This window comes from Globicephala melas, chromosome 2 (assembly GCF_963455315.2).
Source record: "Globicephala melas chromosome 2, mGloMel1.2, whole genome shotgun sequence".
Taxonomy (NCBI): Eukaryota; Metazoa; Chordata; class Mammalia; order Artiodactyla; family Delphinidae; genus Globicephala; species Globicephala melas.
Genome location: NC_083315.2, coordinates 25,257,958 through 25,273,660, shown reverse-complemented (window position 1 = coordinate 25,273,660; position 15,703 = coordinate 25,257,958). Strand labels below are relative to the sequence as shown.

At 36.8% G+C, this 15,703-nt stretch overlaps 1 protein-coding gene across 1 annotated transcript in view; it reads right to left on the bottom strand.

Moving 5' to 3' along the window:
• Nucleotides 1–15,703, bottom strand: part of GDI2 (GDP dissociation inhibitor 2) — a 44,386-nt gene that overhangs the window by 5,373 nt on the left and 23,310 nt on the right. Inside the window, exons 5-6 of the mRNA XM_030836885.3 lie at nt 12,768–12,966; nt 12,374–12,505 (exon numbers count right to left, since the gene is read on the bottom strand). Of these exons, the coding sequence (XP_030692745.1) occupies nt 12,374–12,505; nt 12,768–12,966 (331 nt within the window). The remainder of the gene's footprint in view (nt 1–12,373; nt 12,506–12,767; nt 12,967–15,703) is intronic.

Here is a 15,703-nt window from a genome sequence, read left to right as displayed (position 1 = left end):
TTAACGTGCCATAAGATAGAGTTTGGGGCTGTATGAGGAGATAAAAATTGTGGGAGAAAGTCTTCCAAAATGGGGAGCAACCAAATTATAAAATCTCTTCAAATCCTTAACTAACTCCAGAAATGCTTGTACACAGGAGAGAGACTCCAAGGAACCCAGGAAAAAGCAAAAGCTAAAAGGCAAAAAGACTTGAGGAGAAACTACAGCTACAGGCCTTAAGGACAAATAAGTTTGAAGTTTGAAACTGCCATATTAGAGGAACTTGGTACATACCTTGGGCTTTCCAATGAAACCCCAGAGGACCACACCTCATGAAGGATTCAGCCAAAGACAAAAGACCCCCCACCTACAAAGTATAAAATCAAGTCTCCAAAAGTTCAAGGTGAACAGCCAATAGTTTAACTGCCAACTCAAAACTAAAATCAATACTCATCACAGAAAGAATCCACCATCTCTACAATATACCAATCAGTTATGTCCAATATACAATCAAAAATTACTGGACACATGAAAAAAAGAAAATGGAAAAAAGTAAAGAGGAAGAGTGATCAAAACAAACAGATGCCCAGATTACTGATGCTAAAATACGCAGGGAGTTAAATGCAGCTACTACGAATATGTACAAGGACAAACATCCTTGTTCAAAGATCTATGTTCAAGAACGTTATAGGAGAGAAGTCAAGAGGGCAATGTGGGAAGACACGGAGTTAGCGTCTCCCCAGAACTAGGGCGGCTGCTGGGCGCTGGTGGGGGACTCTGACCCCCAAGGAGACAGAAGGAACTCCATAATGAACGAGTAGGATGTAAGGGGACCGAGGGGGGAGGAGAAGTGGAGGCCAGACAAGATCAGCCCCTGAGTCTGGGGAGATCAGGAGAGGCAGGTGGGAGGGAGTCTCCAGGAAGAGCGGGAGAGCAGTGGAGGGCGACTGCCCCACCTACTCGGGCACAGGGAGCTCCCAAGCCGGTTCCCCCAGCTCCAAAGCACCATCCAGGCCACATGTGTCCTGGGGGGCACAGAAAGGAGGCCAAGGGGAGTACCTGAGAGGCAAGCGGGAGGGGCCCTCCAGAGGAGTGGGTGAGGAGCAGAGGGTTACTGTCACCCCGTGCACTCAGGCACGGGGAGCCTGCTGAGCTCCCAGATGAGGTCCCCTGCCCTCTGAGACCAGGGGTGGGGAGCACGCCTGGGCCCCTTCTGTTCCTTGAGCCTAAGCCCCACCCCTCACAGCCCCCAGGGCCTTTTCCAGTCCTGTGGGTCCTGAGCATTGGCCCCACCTACCACCCAAACCTCACCCTTGCTTAGGCCCCACTCTCCACAGCCAAGGACCTTCCCCCCGCCCCCCGCTTTTTTTTTTTCCTTTTCCCTCCTCCTCTTTTTCACTATTGTGGTACTGATGTACCTTCTGGTTGTTGATTCATCTTTATTTTTATTTTTACATTCTTTATAATACATCTGTTAGTTTCCTAGTCTAATTTTACTTTTTATTTTGTTATTTTTTCTTTTTTGCCACCCCACGCGGCTTGCGGGATCTTGATTCGTGAGCCTGGGGTCGGGTGGAAGCTCCTATGGTGGGAGCTGTGAGTCCGAACCACTGGACTAACAGAGACCCTCAGGCCCCAGGGAATATTCACTGGAGTGAGGTCTCACAGAGTTCCTCATCTCAGCACCAAGACCCAGCTCTACCCAATAGCCTACAAACTCCAGTGTTGGAAGCCTCTGGCCAAACAACTAGTAAAACAGGAACACAAGCCCACTAATTAAAAAAAAAAAAAAAAGGGGGAGATGGCAAAAAAATGTCACAGATGAAGAAGCAAGGTAAAAACCTACAAGACCAAATAAATAAAGAAGAAATAGGCAATCTACCTGAAAAGAATTCAGAGTAACGATAGTAAAGATGATCCAGAATCTCAGAAATAAAATGGAAGCACGGATTGAGAAAATACAAGAAATGTTTAACAAAGATCTAGAAGAACTAGAGAATAAACTAACAGAGATGAACAACACAGTAACTGAAATGAAAAATACACTAGAAGGAATCAATAACAGAATAACTGAGGTAGGAGAACGAAAAAGTGAGCTGGAAGACAATGGTGGAAATAACTGCTGAGGAGCAGAATAAAGAAAAAAGAAAAGAATTGAGGACAATCTCAGAGGCCTCTGGGACAACACTAAACGCACCAACATTCGAATTATAGGGGTCCCAGAAGAAGAAGAGAAAAACAAAGGTCTGAGAATATATCTGAAGAGATTATAGTGGAAAACTTCCCTAACATGGGAAAGGACATAGTCATTCAAGTCCAGGAAGCACAGAGAGTCCCATACAGGATAAACCCTCAGAAAGACACACCAAGACACATATTAATCAAACAAACAAAAATTAAATTCAAAGAAAAAATATTAAAAGCAGCAAGGGAAAAACAAAAAATAACATACAAAGGGATCCATCCCCATAAGGTTATCAGCTGATTTTTCAGCAGAAACTCTGCAGGCCAGAAGGGAGTGGCAGGATATACTTAAAGAGATGAAAAAGAAAAACCTACAACCAAGATTACTGTAACCAGCAAGGATCTCATTTAGATTTGATGGAGAAGTCAAAAGCTTTTCAGACTAGCAAAAGCTAAGAGAATTCAGCACCACCATACCAGCTTTACAACAAATGCTAAAGGAACTTCTCTAAGCGGGAAACAAAAGAGAAGAAAAAGAACCACAAAAACAAACCCAAAACAATTAAGAAAATGGTAATAGGAACATACATATCAATAATAACCTTGAATGTAAATGGATTAAATGCCCCAACCAAAAGACACAGACTGGCTGAATGGATACAAAAACAAGACCCATATATATGCTGTCTATAAGAGACCCACTTCAGACCTAGGGACACATACAGACTGAAAGCGAAGGGAAGGAAAAAGATATTCCACGCAAATGGAAATCAAAAGAAACCTGGAGGAGCAATACTCGGGATCAGATAAAATAGACTTTAAAATAAACACTGTTACAAGAGATAAGGAGGGACATTACATAATGATCAAAGGATCAATCCAAGAAGGTGGTGTAACAATTATAAATGTTTATGCACCCAACATAGGAGCACCTCAATACATAAGGCAAATACTAACAACCATGAAAGGAGAAATCGACAGTAACACAACAACAGTAGGGGACTTTAACAACCCACTTACAAATGAACAGATCATCCAAAATGAAAATAAATAAGGAAACACAAGCTTTAAATAACACAACAGACCAGACAGACTTAATTGATATTTATAGAACATTCCATCCAAAAGTGGCAGAATACACTTTCTCCTCAAGTGCACATGGAACATTCTCCAGGATAGATCACACCTTGGGTCACAAATCAAGCCACAGAAAATTTAAGAAAACTGAAATCGTATCAAGCATCTTTTCTGACCACAATGCTACTGGAAATCAATTACAGGAAAAAAAATGTAAAAAACACAAATACATGGAGGCTAAACAGTGCACTACTAAATAACCAAGAGATCACTGAAGAAATCAAAGAAGAAATAAAAAAACACATAGAAACAAATGACAATGAAAATACAATGACCCAACACCTATGGGACGCAGCAAAGCAGTTCTAAGAGGGAAGTTTATAGCAATTCAATCTCATCTCAAGAAACAAGAAAAATCTCAACAATCTAACCCTACACTTAAAACAACTAGAGAAAGAAGAACAAAGAAAACCCAAAGTCAGTAGAAGGAAAGAAATCATAAAGATCGGAGCAGAAATAAATGAAACAGAAATGAAGAAAACAATAGCAAATATCAATAAAACTAAAAGCTGGTTCTTTGAGAGGATAAACAAAATTGATAAACCCTTAGCCAGACTCATCAAGAAAAAGAGGGAGAAGATGCAAATCAATAAAATTAGAAATGAAAAATCACACAACTGACACGGCAGAAATACAAAGGATTATAAGAGACTACTACAAACAACTATATGCCAATAAAATGGACAACCACGAAGAAACGGACAAATTCTTGGAAAGGTACAGTTTTCCAAGACTGAACCAGGCAGAATTAGAAAATATAAACAGACCTATCACAAGTAATTAAATTGAAACCGTAATTAAAAATCTTCGAACAAACAAAAGTTCAGGACCAGATGGACTCACAGGTGGATTCTATCAATCATTTAGAGAAGAGCTAACACCGATCCTTCTCAAACTCTTCCAAAAAACTGCAGATGGAGAAACACTCCCAAATTCATTCTACAAAGCCACCATCACCCTGATACCAAAACCAGAAAAAGATATCACAAAATTATAGACTAATATCACTGATGAACACAGATGCAAAAATCCTCAACAAAATACTAGCAAACAGAATCCAACAGCACATTAAAAGGATCATACACCATGGTAAAGTGGGATTTATCCCAGGGATGCAAGGATTCTTCAATATACACAAATCAATCAAGGTGATACACAACATTAACAAATTAAGGAATAGAAACCATATGATCATCTCAATAGATGCAGAAAAAGCTTTTGACAAAATTCAACACCAATTTATGATCAAAAACTCTCAAGAAAATGGGCATAGAGGGAACCTACTTCAACATAATAAAGGCCATATATGACAAACCCTCAGCAAGCATCATATTCAATGGTGGAAAACAAAGCATTTCCACTAGGATCAGGAACATGACAAGGATGTCCACTCTTATTCAACATAGTTTTGGAAGTCCAAGCAACAGCAATCAGAGAAGAAAAAGAAACAAAAGGAATACAAATTGGAAAAGAAGAAGTAAAACTGTCACTATTTGCCAATGACATGATACTATACATAGAAAATCCTAAAGATGCCACCAGAAAACTATTAGAACTAATCAATGAATTTGGTAAGGTTGCAGGATACAAAATTAATGCACAGGAATCTCTGGCATTCCTATACACCAACAACAAAAAACCAGAAAGAGAAATTAAGGAAACACTCCCATTTACCACTGCAACAAAAAGAATAAAATACCTAGGAATAAACCTGCCTAAGGAGGTGAAAGACTTGTACTCAGAAAACTATAAAACACTGATGAAAGAAATCAAAGATAACACAAACAGATGGAGAAACATACCATGTTCTGGATTGGAACAATCAATATTGTGAAAATGACTATACTACCCAAAGCAATCTACAGTTTCAATGCAATTACTATCAAACTACCAATGGCATTCTTCACAGAATTAGAAGAAAAAATCTTACAATTCATATGGAAACACAAAAGTCCCCAAATAGCCAGAGCAATCTTGAGAAAGAAAACGGAGTTGGAGGAATCAGGCTCCCCGACCTCAAACTATACCACAAAGCTACAATAATCTAGACAGTATGGTACTGGCACAAAAACAGAAATATAGATTAATGGTACAGGATAGAATGCCCAGAGATAAACCCACACACATATGGGCACCTAATTTACGACAAGGGAGGCAAGAACATACAATGGAGAAAAGACAGCCTCTTCAGTAAGTGGTGCTGGGAAAACTGGACAGCTACATGTAAAAGAAGGAAATTAGAACACTCCCTAACACCAAACACAAAAATAAACTCAAAATGGATTAGAGACTTAAATGTAAGACCAGACACTATAAAACTTTTATAGGAAAAACACTCTTTGACATAAACCACAGCAAGATTTTTGACCCACCTCCTAGAGTAACAGAAATAAAAACAAAAATAAACAAATGGGACTTAATTAAACTTAAAAGCTTTTGAACAGCAAAGGAAACCATAAACAAGACAAAAAGACAACTTTCAGAATAGGAGAAAATATTTGCAAATCAAACAACAGACACAGGATTAATCTCCAAAATATACAAATAGCTCATGGAGCTCAATATCAAAAAAACAATCCAGTTATAAAATGGGTAAAAGACCTAAATAGACATTTCACCAAGGAAGACATACAGATAGCCAAGAGGCACATGAAAAGATGCTCAACATCACTAATTATTAGATAAATGCAAATCAAAACTAAAATGAGGTATCACCTCTCACCAGTCATAATGGCCATTATCAAAAAAAGCTAGAAACAATAAATGCTGGAAAGGGTGTGGTGAAAAGGGAACCCTCCTACACTGTTGATGGGAATGTAAATTGATACAACCACTATGGGAAACAGTATGGAGGGTCCTTAGAAAACTAAAAATAGAACTACCATATGACCCAGCAATCCCACTAATGGGCATATACCGTAAGAAAACCATAATTCAAAAAGAGACATGCACCACAATGTTCACTGCAGCACTATTTACAATAGCCAGGACATGGAACCAACTTAAACATCCATCGACAGATGAATAGATAAAGAAAATGTGGCACATATATACAATGGAATATTACTCCATAAAAAGAAACGAAATTGAGTTATTTGTAGTGAGGTGGATGGACCCAGAGTCTGTCATACAGAGTGAAGTAAGTGAGAAAGAGAAAAACAAATACTGTATGCTAACACATATACATGGAATCAAAAAAAAAAAAAAAAGGTACTGATGAACCTAGCTGCAGGGCAGGAATAAAGAGGTAGACATAGAGAATGGACTTGATGACATGGGGTCGGAGGGTGAAGCTGGAGAGTAGCATCAACATATATACACTACCGAATGTAAAATAGTTAGCTGGTGGGAAGCAACAGCATAGCACAGGGAGATTGGCTTGGTGCTTTGCGATGACCGAGAGGGATGGGATAGGGAGGATGGGAGGGAGACTCAAGAGGGAGGGGATATGGGGACATGTGTATGCATATGGCTGATTTGCTTTGTTGTGCAGAAGAAACTAACACACTATTGTGAAGCAATTATACTCCAATGAAGATTTAAAAAAAGAACATTATATATTCGTGAAAGTCAAAATGAATAAACAAAATCTCACAAGAAAAATGAAAACTATATTTAAAAAATGAAAATTCTATATCAGTTGAAAAATATTTTTTAAAAAATTAAAACTCACTGAATGTGATTAACAGCTTACTGGAAATAACAGAAAAAGGAACTAGTGAACTTAAATGAACATGCATTACCCGATATGAAACATAAAGAGATAAAACAAAGAAAAAAATGAGCAGAGCCTCAGTGACCTATGGCAGCGGTCCCCAACCTTTTTGGCACCAGAGACCAGTTTCATGGAAGACAATGTTTCCACAGACCAGGGGTAGGGGGAGCGGGGGTAGAGTTTGTTCAGGTGGTAATGTGAGTGATGGGGGGGATCATTCAGGCGGTAATGCGAGCAATGGGGAGCGGCAGATGAAGCTTCGCTCACTCACCCACCAATCACCTCCTGCTGTGTGGCCTGGTTCTTAACAGGCTGAGGACCTTTACCAGGGGTTGGAGACCCCTGAACTATGGAATAATACCAAGTATCTAACATACAAGCAATCAGTGTCCCAGGGGACAAGAGAGAAAATGAGACAGAATATCTGAAGAGGATAATGACTTTAAAATTCCCAGCTTGATCTAAAAAATTAACTTACACATCCAAGCAGTTCAGCAAATCCCAAGCAAAACCACACCTAGGCAAATCCTAGTTATACTCCCAAAAACACAAAGAAAATCTTGAAAGCAACCAGAAGAACAAAAAACAAACAAAAAACAAAAACACAGAAACAACTATTTATTACAGTTGACAGCTAACTTCTCATAAACAAAGCAGGCCACAAGTGAACAACAGCTATAAAGTTCTGAATAAAAAAAAATCTTAAGCCAACAAAAGTCCTTCAAAAATGAGGGTGACTTAACACTTTCAGATAAAAATGAAAGCTGAGAGAAATCATCAACAGTAACTACAATAATGCCAATGAAAAGCTGAAGAGAAATGACAACAGATGGAAACAAGGATTTATAAGAAAAAATGAATAGCATCAAAAATGGTAAAATTGTGGACAAATGATTACATTTTTCCTTCCCTTCATTTCTTTAAACTGACTGTTTAATGCAGAAATTATAATGTTGTATTGTGGGGTTTAATAAAGTATGTAGACATAAAATACAGGCAACAACAGCACAAAGGAATAGTAAATGGGATGAGATTGTTGCAAAGTTCTTACAGTTTATGTAAAGAAGGACAGTATTAACTCCAAATAACTGTGATAAATGAAGGATGATATTATAATTTATGGAGTGAGCACTAAAAAATTAGAAATGAAAAGGCACAGCTAAAAATTAAGATGAAAATATTTGATTAATTCCAAAAAAGGAAAGAGGAACCTGGGGGGGGAGTCAGGGGGAGGGGGGGAAAACAGCAAAACAACAGATCTAATCCCAACCATATCAATAATTATATTAAACATAAATGACTAAAAAATTCCATTAAAAGGCCAAGGTTGTCACATTGGATAAAAAAGCAATATTCAACTATATGCTGTAAGAGACTCACTTTAAATATAAAGACACAGAGGGTTTAAAATCAAAAGGATAAAAAAAATTGTTCAAACAGTAAACAAGTTGGTATGGTTATATTAGTATGAGACAAGGAAGATTTGGTGTAATCAGAAATTAGTATCACCTAGTAAAAGAGCTTTAAATGTCTGAAGTACAAACTGACAGAACTAAAGTAGGAAACAGATAAATCCACAATCGTGGTATAAGACCCTCTCTCAGCAACAGAACTAGAAAAAGAATCAGTAAGAATATACATTTGAACAACTCTATGAGCTACCTTTCTAAAACATGCATGCAGAATTCTTTCAAGGGCATATTCACTAAAACATATATTTGGCCATAAATTATGCCTTAATTAATTTCAAAGACTGATAATTTACAAGTTTGTTCTCTGACCATAATGGAATTAAATTAGATGTCAGTACGGTATTTAGGGAAATCCTCAAATGTTTAGGAATTAGACACTATACTTTCAAATAACCCAAGGGTCAAAGAAAAAAAAATCATAGGAAAGATAGGGTACCATATTAGATGGTACATATTTAGAGGGAAATTTAGACCTTCAAATGTTTATGTCAGAGAAGAAAAGTATAAAATCAATTATGTTTCAACCTTAAAAACTAAAAGAAAAAAAAAACCCAAATATAAGTAAAAGGAAAAAATTAAGGTCAGAAATCAGTAAAATTAAAAATAACTACAAAGGAAATTAACAAAGCTAAAAATTTGGCACTTTGAAAAGATTAATAAAATTGATGCAATCCCATCAAGAAAAATTATAAACTATCCAACACAAGAATGAAGATGGGAACCTCACTAAAGATCCTATAGACATCAAAAACATAATAAAGAAATATTATGAACAACTTTTTGTCAAAAAGTTCAAGAACTTATTTGAAATAGTCAAATTCCTTGAAAAACACAACTGAAAATAAGAAATAGTACATTTGAACAGCCTTATTTCTATTAAAAGAAAATGAATTAACACTCAAAAGCCTTCCCATAAAAAAAGTTCTACAGGTCCAGATGGCTTCATTGGTCAATTCTATCAAACCTTTAAGCACAATACCATTTTTCACAACCTCTTTCAGAAGACAGAGTAGGAGGAAACTCTTCCAACTCATGTTATGAGTCTATTAAGCCCTGATACAAAAAAACAGACAAGAATATTACAGGAATTATAAACCAGTATCTATCATGAACATAGGCACAAGAACTCATGTGTGAATGTACACATACAAACAGGCACACACAAACGCATACATACACACACATATATGCAAATTAAATCCAACAATAAATTAAAAGGAAAATACATCATGAATAAGTAGTGTTTGCTCTAAGAATGCAAGGTGAATTTAATATCCAAATATCAATCTATAAAATTCACAATAGCATAAAGAAAATATGCATTATTAACTCAATGTCAACACCCATTCATAATAAAAATTCTCAGCAAGCTATGAAAATGGAATTTAATCTGACAAAACTGCCTATTAAAAAAAACATACAGAAAACATATTTAATAATAAAATACTGAAAACATTCCCCTGAAGGCTGGAAACAAAGCAAGAATGTCCATCTTCATCGCTTCTATTCCTCATTCTTCTGGAAGTACTAGCCAGTTCATAAAGTTAAGAGGGTAAAAACACAAAGGTTGTATAGGAAGAAGCTAATCTCTCTATTCACTGATGATGTAACTGTGTACAAGGAAAATTCTAAGAAATCTATAAAACTAATAGAATAAGTGCAAGGTCACAGGAAGTACAAAAATCAATTGTACTTCTGTATATAAGCAGCAAACAACTTTAAATAAAATTGAAACTTTCATTAACAGCAGCATCAAAATAACATATAATACTTATGAATAAGTTTGAACCAAAAAAGTGCTGGAGCTCTACAATGAAAGCTACAAAATATTGCTGAACCAAAGAAAACCTAAATACATGGTGAGAGACAGCGTTCACGTACTGGAAAACTCAATGTTATTAAGATAATTCTCTCCCTAATTGATCTACAGGTTTAACTCAATCCCAACTAAAATCACACCAAATATTTTTTTCAAGACACTGACACCTTCTTCTAAAATCTATGTAGAAATGCAAGGACCTAGAATAGACAAACCAATTTTGAAAAAGAACAAAGTTGAAGGATTTATATTACCTGATTTCAAGACTTATTATAAAAAACTGTAATAATCAGGATGGTGTAGTAATGGAATAGGAAAAGTAAATAGATCATTGGAACAAAATAGGCATGTGTATATGGCCAACTGATTTTTCACAAAGGCACCAAGACAACTTTACAACAAATGGTGCTAGAACAACTAAATATCAGTACAGAAAAAAGTGAACCTCAAGCCTCACCTCACACACCAACATGATTTCAGGATGAATCACAGATTTAAACACAAAGCTAAAACTATAAAGCTTCTAGAAAAAGACATAGGAGTATCTTTGTGCTCCTGAGGTAGGCAAAGCTTCTTAGAAACCAAAAAATACTAAACATTAAAAAAAAAACCCTTTGGTATATTAGCAAAATTTAAAACTTCTGCTTATCAGAAGACAAGCCACAGACTAAGAGAAACATTTATAATACATATACTGACAGAAGACTTCAGTCAGGATACATCAAGATTGCCTACAAATCAAAAACAAAAAGCCCAATCTTTAAAAAATGTGCAAAAGAAATGAACACTCACACCACAAAATTATATAAAACAAGTTCATGAAAAGATGATCAACATTAGTCCTCAGGAAATGTAAATTAAAACCATAATGAGATAGCATTTCACACCTACTTGGGTCGTTAAAATTAAGAAGACTGACAATACTAAAGGTTGGCAGGTATGTGGAGCAACCACAACTCTCACACGCTGCTAAGTGAATGTAAAATGGTACAACCACCACTCTGGAAAGTTGTTAGGCAGTATTATCAAGTTAAACATATACTTGCCATATCAGCCAGCAATTCCACTCCTGGATATGTACCCAAAAGAATGACAACTGATGTCCATACACACTTTTACACAAAAGTTCATAGTAGCTTCATTCATAATACCCCAAAACGTTTTGAAAACTACCCAGATGTCCATCAACAGGACAATCTGGTATATTCACATAATTCACATAATGAAACATTACTCAGTATTTTTTAAATGAATTAACAGCACGTGCATCAACATGGCTGAATCTCAAAAACATTAAGCGAAAGCCAGATAAAAATGAGTACATAGGGACTTCCCTGGTGGTGCAGTAGTTAAGAATCCGCCTGCCAATGCAGGGGACGCGGGTTCCATCCCTGGTCCGGGAAGATCCCACATGCCGCGGAGCAACTAAGCCTGTGTGCCACAGCTACTGAGCCTGCGCTCTAGAGCCCATGAGCCACAACTACTGAGCCCGTGTGCCACAACGACTGAAGCCCGCGCGCCTAGAGCCCATGCTCCGCAACAAGAGAAGCCACCGCAATGAGAAGCCCGTGCACCACAACGAAGAGCAGCCCCCGCTCACCGCAACTAGAGAAAGCCTGTGCACAGCAACAAAGACCCAACACAGCAAAAAATAAATAAATAATTTTTTAAGTAAGTACATATTATTCCTTTTATATAATAAAACTTCAAAAACAGGCAAAAGTGTTCTATGATGATAGGAATCACAAATGTAGCTGTTACAGTGCAAGGGTGGTGGTGATTATGAGGGGATACAAGGGAACTTCTGGAGTAAGGAAAATGTTCTACATCTAGATTGGAGTTTTGGTTACAAAGGTCTATATATATGTCCAACTCATTTTTTTTTAACCACAGATCTGTGGTTTCACTGTATATAAATTTTACTTCAATAAAAACAAAAAGCACCTCACCACTCACAGACAAATCTTGTCTCATTATTCACAACCACAACCATATCATAAACTACCGTTCAAGACGAGGTTCAGGATCAGTGAGGTTTTAGCACAAAGATTAAACATGGGCTCTCACCGTGCAAATCCTTGTGGCAGTTCTCCAAGGCCGTAGAGTGGATAAAGGTATGGGCTTTTGCCATATCTTGCCAAAGACTCACTGTAAAGTTTAATCCTATTAATGGTTTCACAACATGGTTGATCTAAATAGCTAGACAAAAGGAAATGACCATTAGAAAAGGGCTTTGGTTTGCATTCTTATATTCAATTTAAAATCTTTTTCTGAATGGATTTTAATTCAACATCTCCATATTTTATTTAAAAGGCTCTAACTCTAATATGCAGTTAGAACTTCTTCTTTAGTAGTATAATAGAGCTATATATTTGTTTTGTTAGAATTTCCACTCTGCAGAATTGGGAAATTCAGTGAAGAATTCCAAGAAAAATGTAAATCTAAAAACCAAAAAACTTACTCATCAGTTCTGTAAAGTGCCAGGGCATGACCAGTAAAATCTATAACATCTTGGCCCAGGTCAAATTTCTTATACACCTCTCGCATTGCCGTCTTCGTAGGATCAATGCCCTCAAAAGTTCTAGGATCACTCTCATCAAAGTTGGCAACATACACCAGGAATTTTCTGAATCGACGTTTTTCAAACAGCCCCATTAGGCCTAAAAAATAATTTTTCAAAAAGCACACACTCACAATAGGACACTGAGGAAAAGAAAATGTGAAAATAAAGTTTAAATATTTTATGTTATCTGAGGCTCTTCTAAGGCAATGTGCAATTTAAAATATGGGAGTTTGGACATTGCTTTAAAATAAACTGACAGTTTCCTAACACTTTAAAATAAACTGTCATAATTACAATAGATCAGCTATTAAGCCTTCAATTTTACACTACAATTACAAGTAATTATAACCAGTAATTAATTAAATGCAATATGTATAATTATACCTCTTATTAGGTACAAGATAAATAAGACTTTGAAAAACTATTATTCATGAAGGCATCTATCTGAAAGTTTTTTTGACAACTCTGATCTGTACTCCAGCAACTGCCTAAAATTCTCAATGCACTTCATTCTTTTTTCTTTTTCTGTATGCTAAGATACACTCTGGTATTTAATGGAAAAGCAGCTTAGATACCAAGAACAATCTCTGACCTCAAAGAAATTTAGATGCTGATTATGCTGCCAGTCACTTTAATGAAGTCCTAGATAAGCAGTTCACTGCTTTTTACACTAAAAAGTAGATCAGGAGAAAGCTATGAACTACCACCTAAGAAACCCTCAGTTCTTCCTACTAGTCAGGATCCCTACTACCGTAGATTGCTGGTAGAAAGACAAGGTCAAAGGAAAAGAAAAATTTCTGGTTCCATCTCCGTCTTCCCCTTTCTTAAACCATACGGCTACTTTAAAAACAACTATAGCTTTAAAAATAAACGCTTAACCATTTCTTTTATATCTGTTGACAGCTGAATATTGTGATAATTTAAACATTATTTCCCCCAAGACTATAGCTGAAATCAACAAAACTGAAAATTAAAATGATCATGAGGCTATTCATGACAGCTGACTACATTTAACTTTTTAAATTAATATTTACAACCTAGCTTTAAAAAAATGGACAGACTGCATACACAGTAAAAGCATAAGGCTAAAAAGAAATATTCTATTACCACGCAGCCCCCTACTTAAGACACAAGTGTAGTTTCAGGGGAAGGTGTAAAACAGCCAAAGGAAACATGAGTCACCACTGCAACGCACTTACAACTTGGGGGTCAATCTGGTGGACACTGCCTGTTGGAACCTAAAGCTCTTACCAACAGTTTATTGTTGAGTTATCGCATAACTTCTCTTAAAATAAAAATGAAAATCTACTGTGTATTCTTAAATTCCCCACTCTTTCCCTCTTTTCATCTCCCTCCCTCCTCCAAGCCTTGAGCCTGACAGGGACACTCTCCCAGCGCAGTGGACTCCTGTCTCCCAGCACAGAGGAGATGCTCTAAGCTGCTCCTCCATCCCTTTATGTCAGAACCAGATACCAGTGCAATTACCAACATGTGAGAGACCCGGTGCTCATTCTGAAAAAGTCCTAATTTAACAAATTCAAATATTATTTCCTACCACGTAATTTTTATAACAGCTACTTCTATATGACGATGCCTTCCCTGGTCACCCTATTTAAACTAGTAGCCCCACCCTCACTCCCTCCTTTCATCTCCATATCCATCTGATACGTTTTTATATCAGATTATATCACCATCTGAAATGCTTCTCCTTATTTATCTATAGCCAGTCTCCCACTAATGGAAGCTCCAAAAGGGAAAGCATTTTTGTTTACTTTTTTCCTTCTGTTGCACCCTCCCTACCCCCAAACCTAGAAGGGTACCTGGCATATAGCAAGTGCTCAATAAATATTCAATCCATATAATTAACATCTGATGGGACTGAATATAAAAGAAGTTGACTTATTCATATACTGGACATACAATATATAAATAAAATACTCAAATTATATGATAAAAGGACTAGAAAAAATCTTTTTCACAATTAGTCCATTGAGTTGTACCTTCACTCATTTCAAATGGTTTTACTTTTCCTTCATTCACTTGCACACTGAGGGTTATTTACCAAAAAAGACACTTATGTCAAGACTTTTAAAACAGAATAAAGCTACAAAATCCAGAGCAGTTTCAATAAGAGAACAGAAAAAAGCATTCCAATTAACTAACAGGCATAAGATTTGACAAATGAATTAAAAAATAGAAAAATCAGAGTAGAATTTAACGTCACAAGAAAAGCACTAAAACATGGCACACAACATGTCATTCCAACAGTGGACCTAAGCAGCCTCACCCCAGTTCACAGCTGGGCTTTGCAGCAGGCACACCAACTCCTGACAGCCACAAGCCCTGAGATGTCAAAGGTGCTCCCGACAAACAGATGCCTCACAGCGGTAAGAGTGAGAACAAACAAGCAAGCTAAAGATTCAACCGAGGATACAAGATTTTGCTGGGCACGTTTCAAAGCTATTCATGAAAATGTCTCAAACTTCTCTGAACATAGTATCTGTGTTCAACATTACTCTAGAGGCCAAATATACTCCTCATTTATTTGACTAAAATAACGTGACCAATAAACAAATATTTATTGGAACCTTGAGGTTTTAGCTGGCATCATGACCTACCACAAGAACCAACAGTATATACAGCTCCTAAAAAAGCCAATGTAAACTTAGGCTACATTAATAGAAATATATTGTCCTAGGAAAGTAAAAGTCCCAAGGACACTGAGTGGGCAGACAACACTTGGAGTATCAGGTCTGGTCTGGCTCTAATTCTATTATATATAAGATAATCTTGGCAAATCAGAGAATTTCCAAAGAAAAGTGGCCAAGGGACCT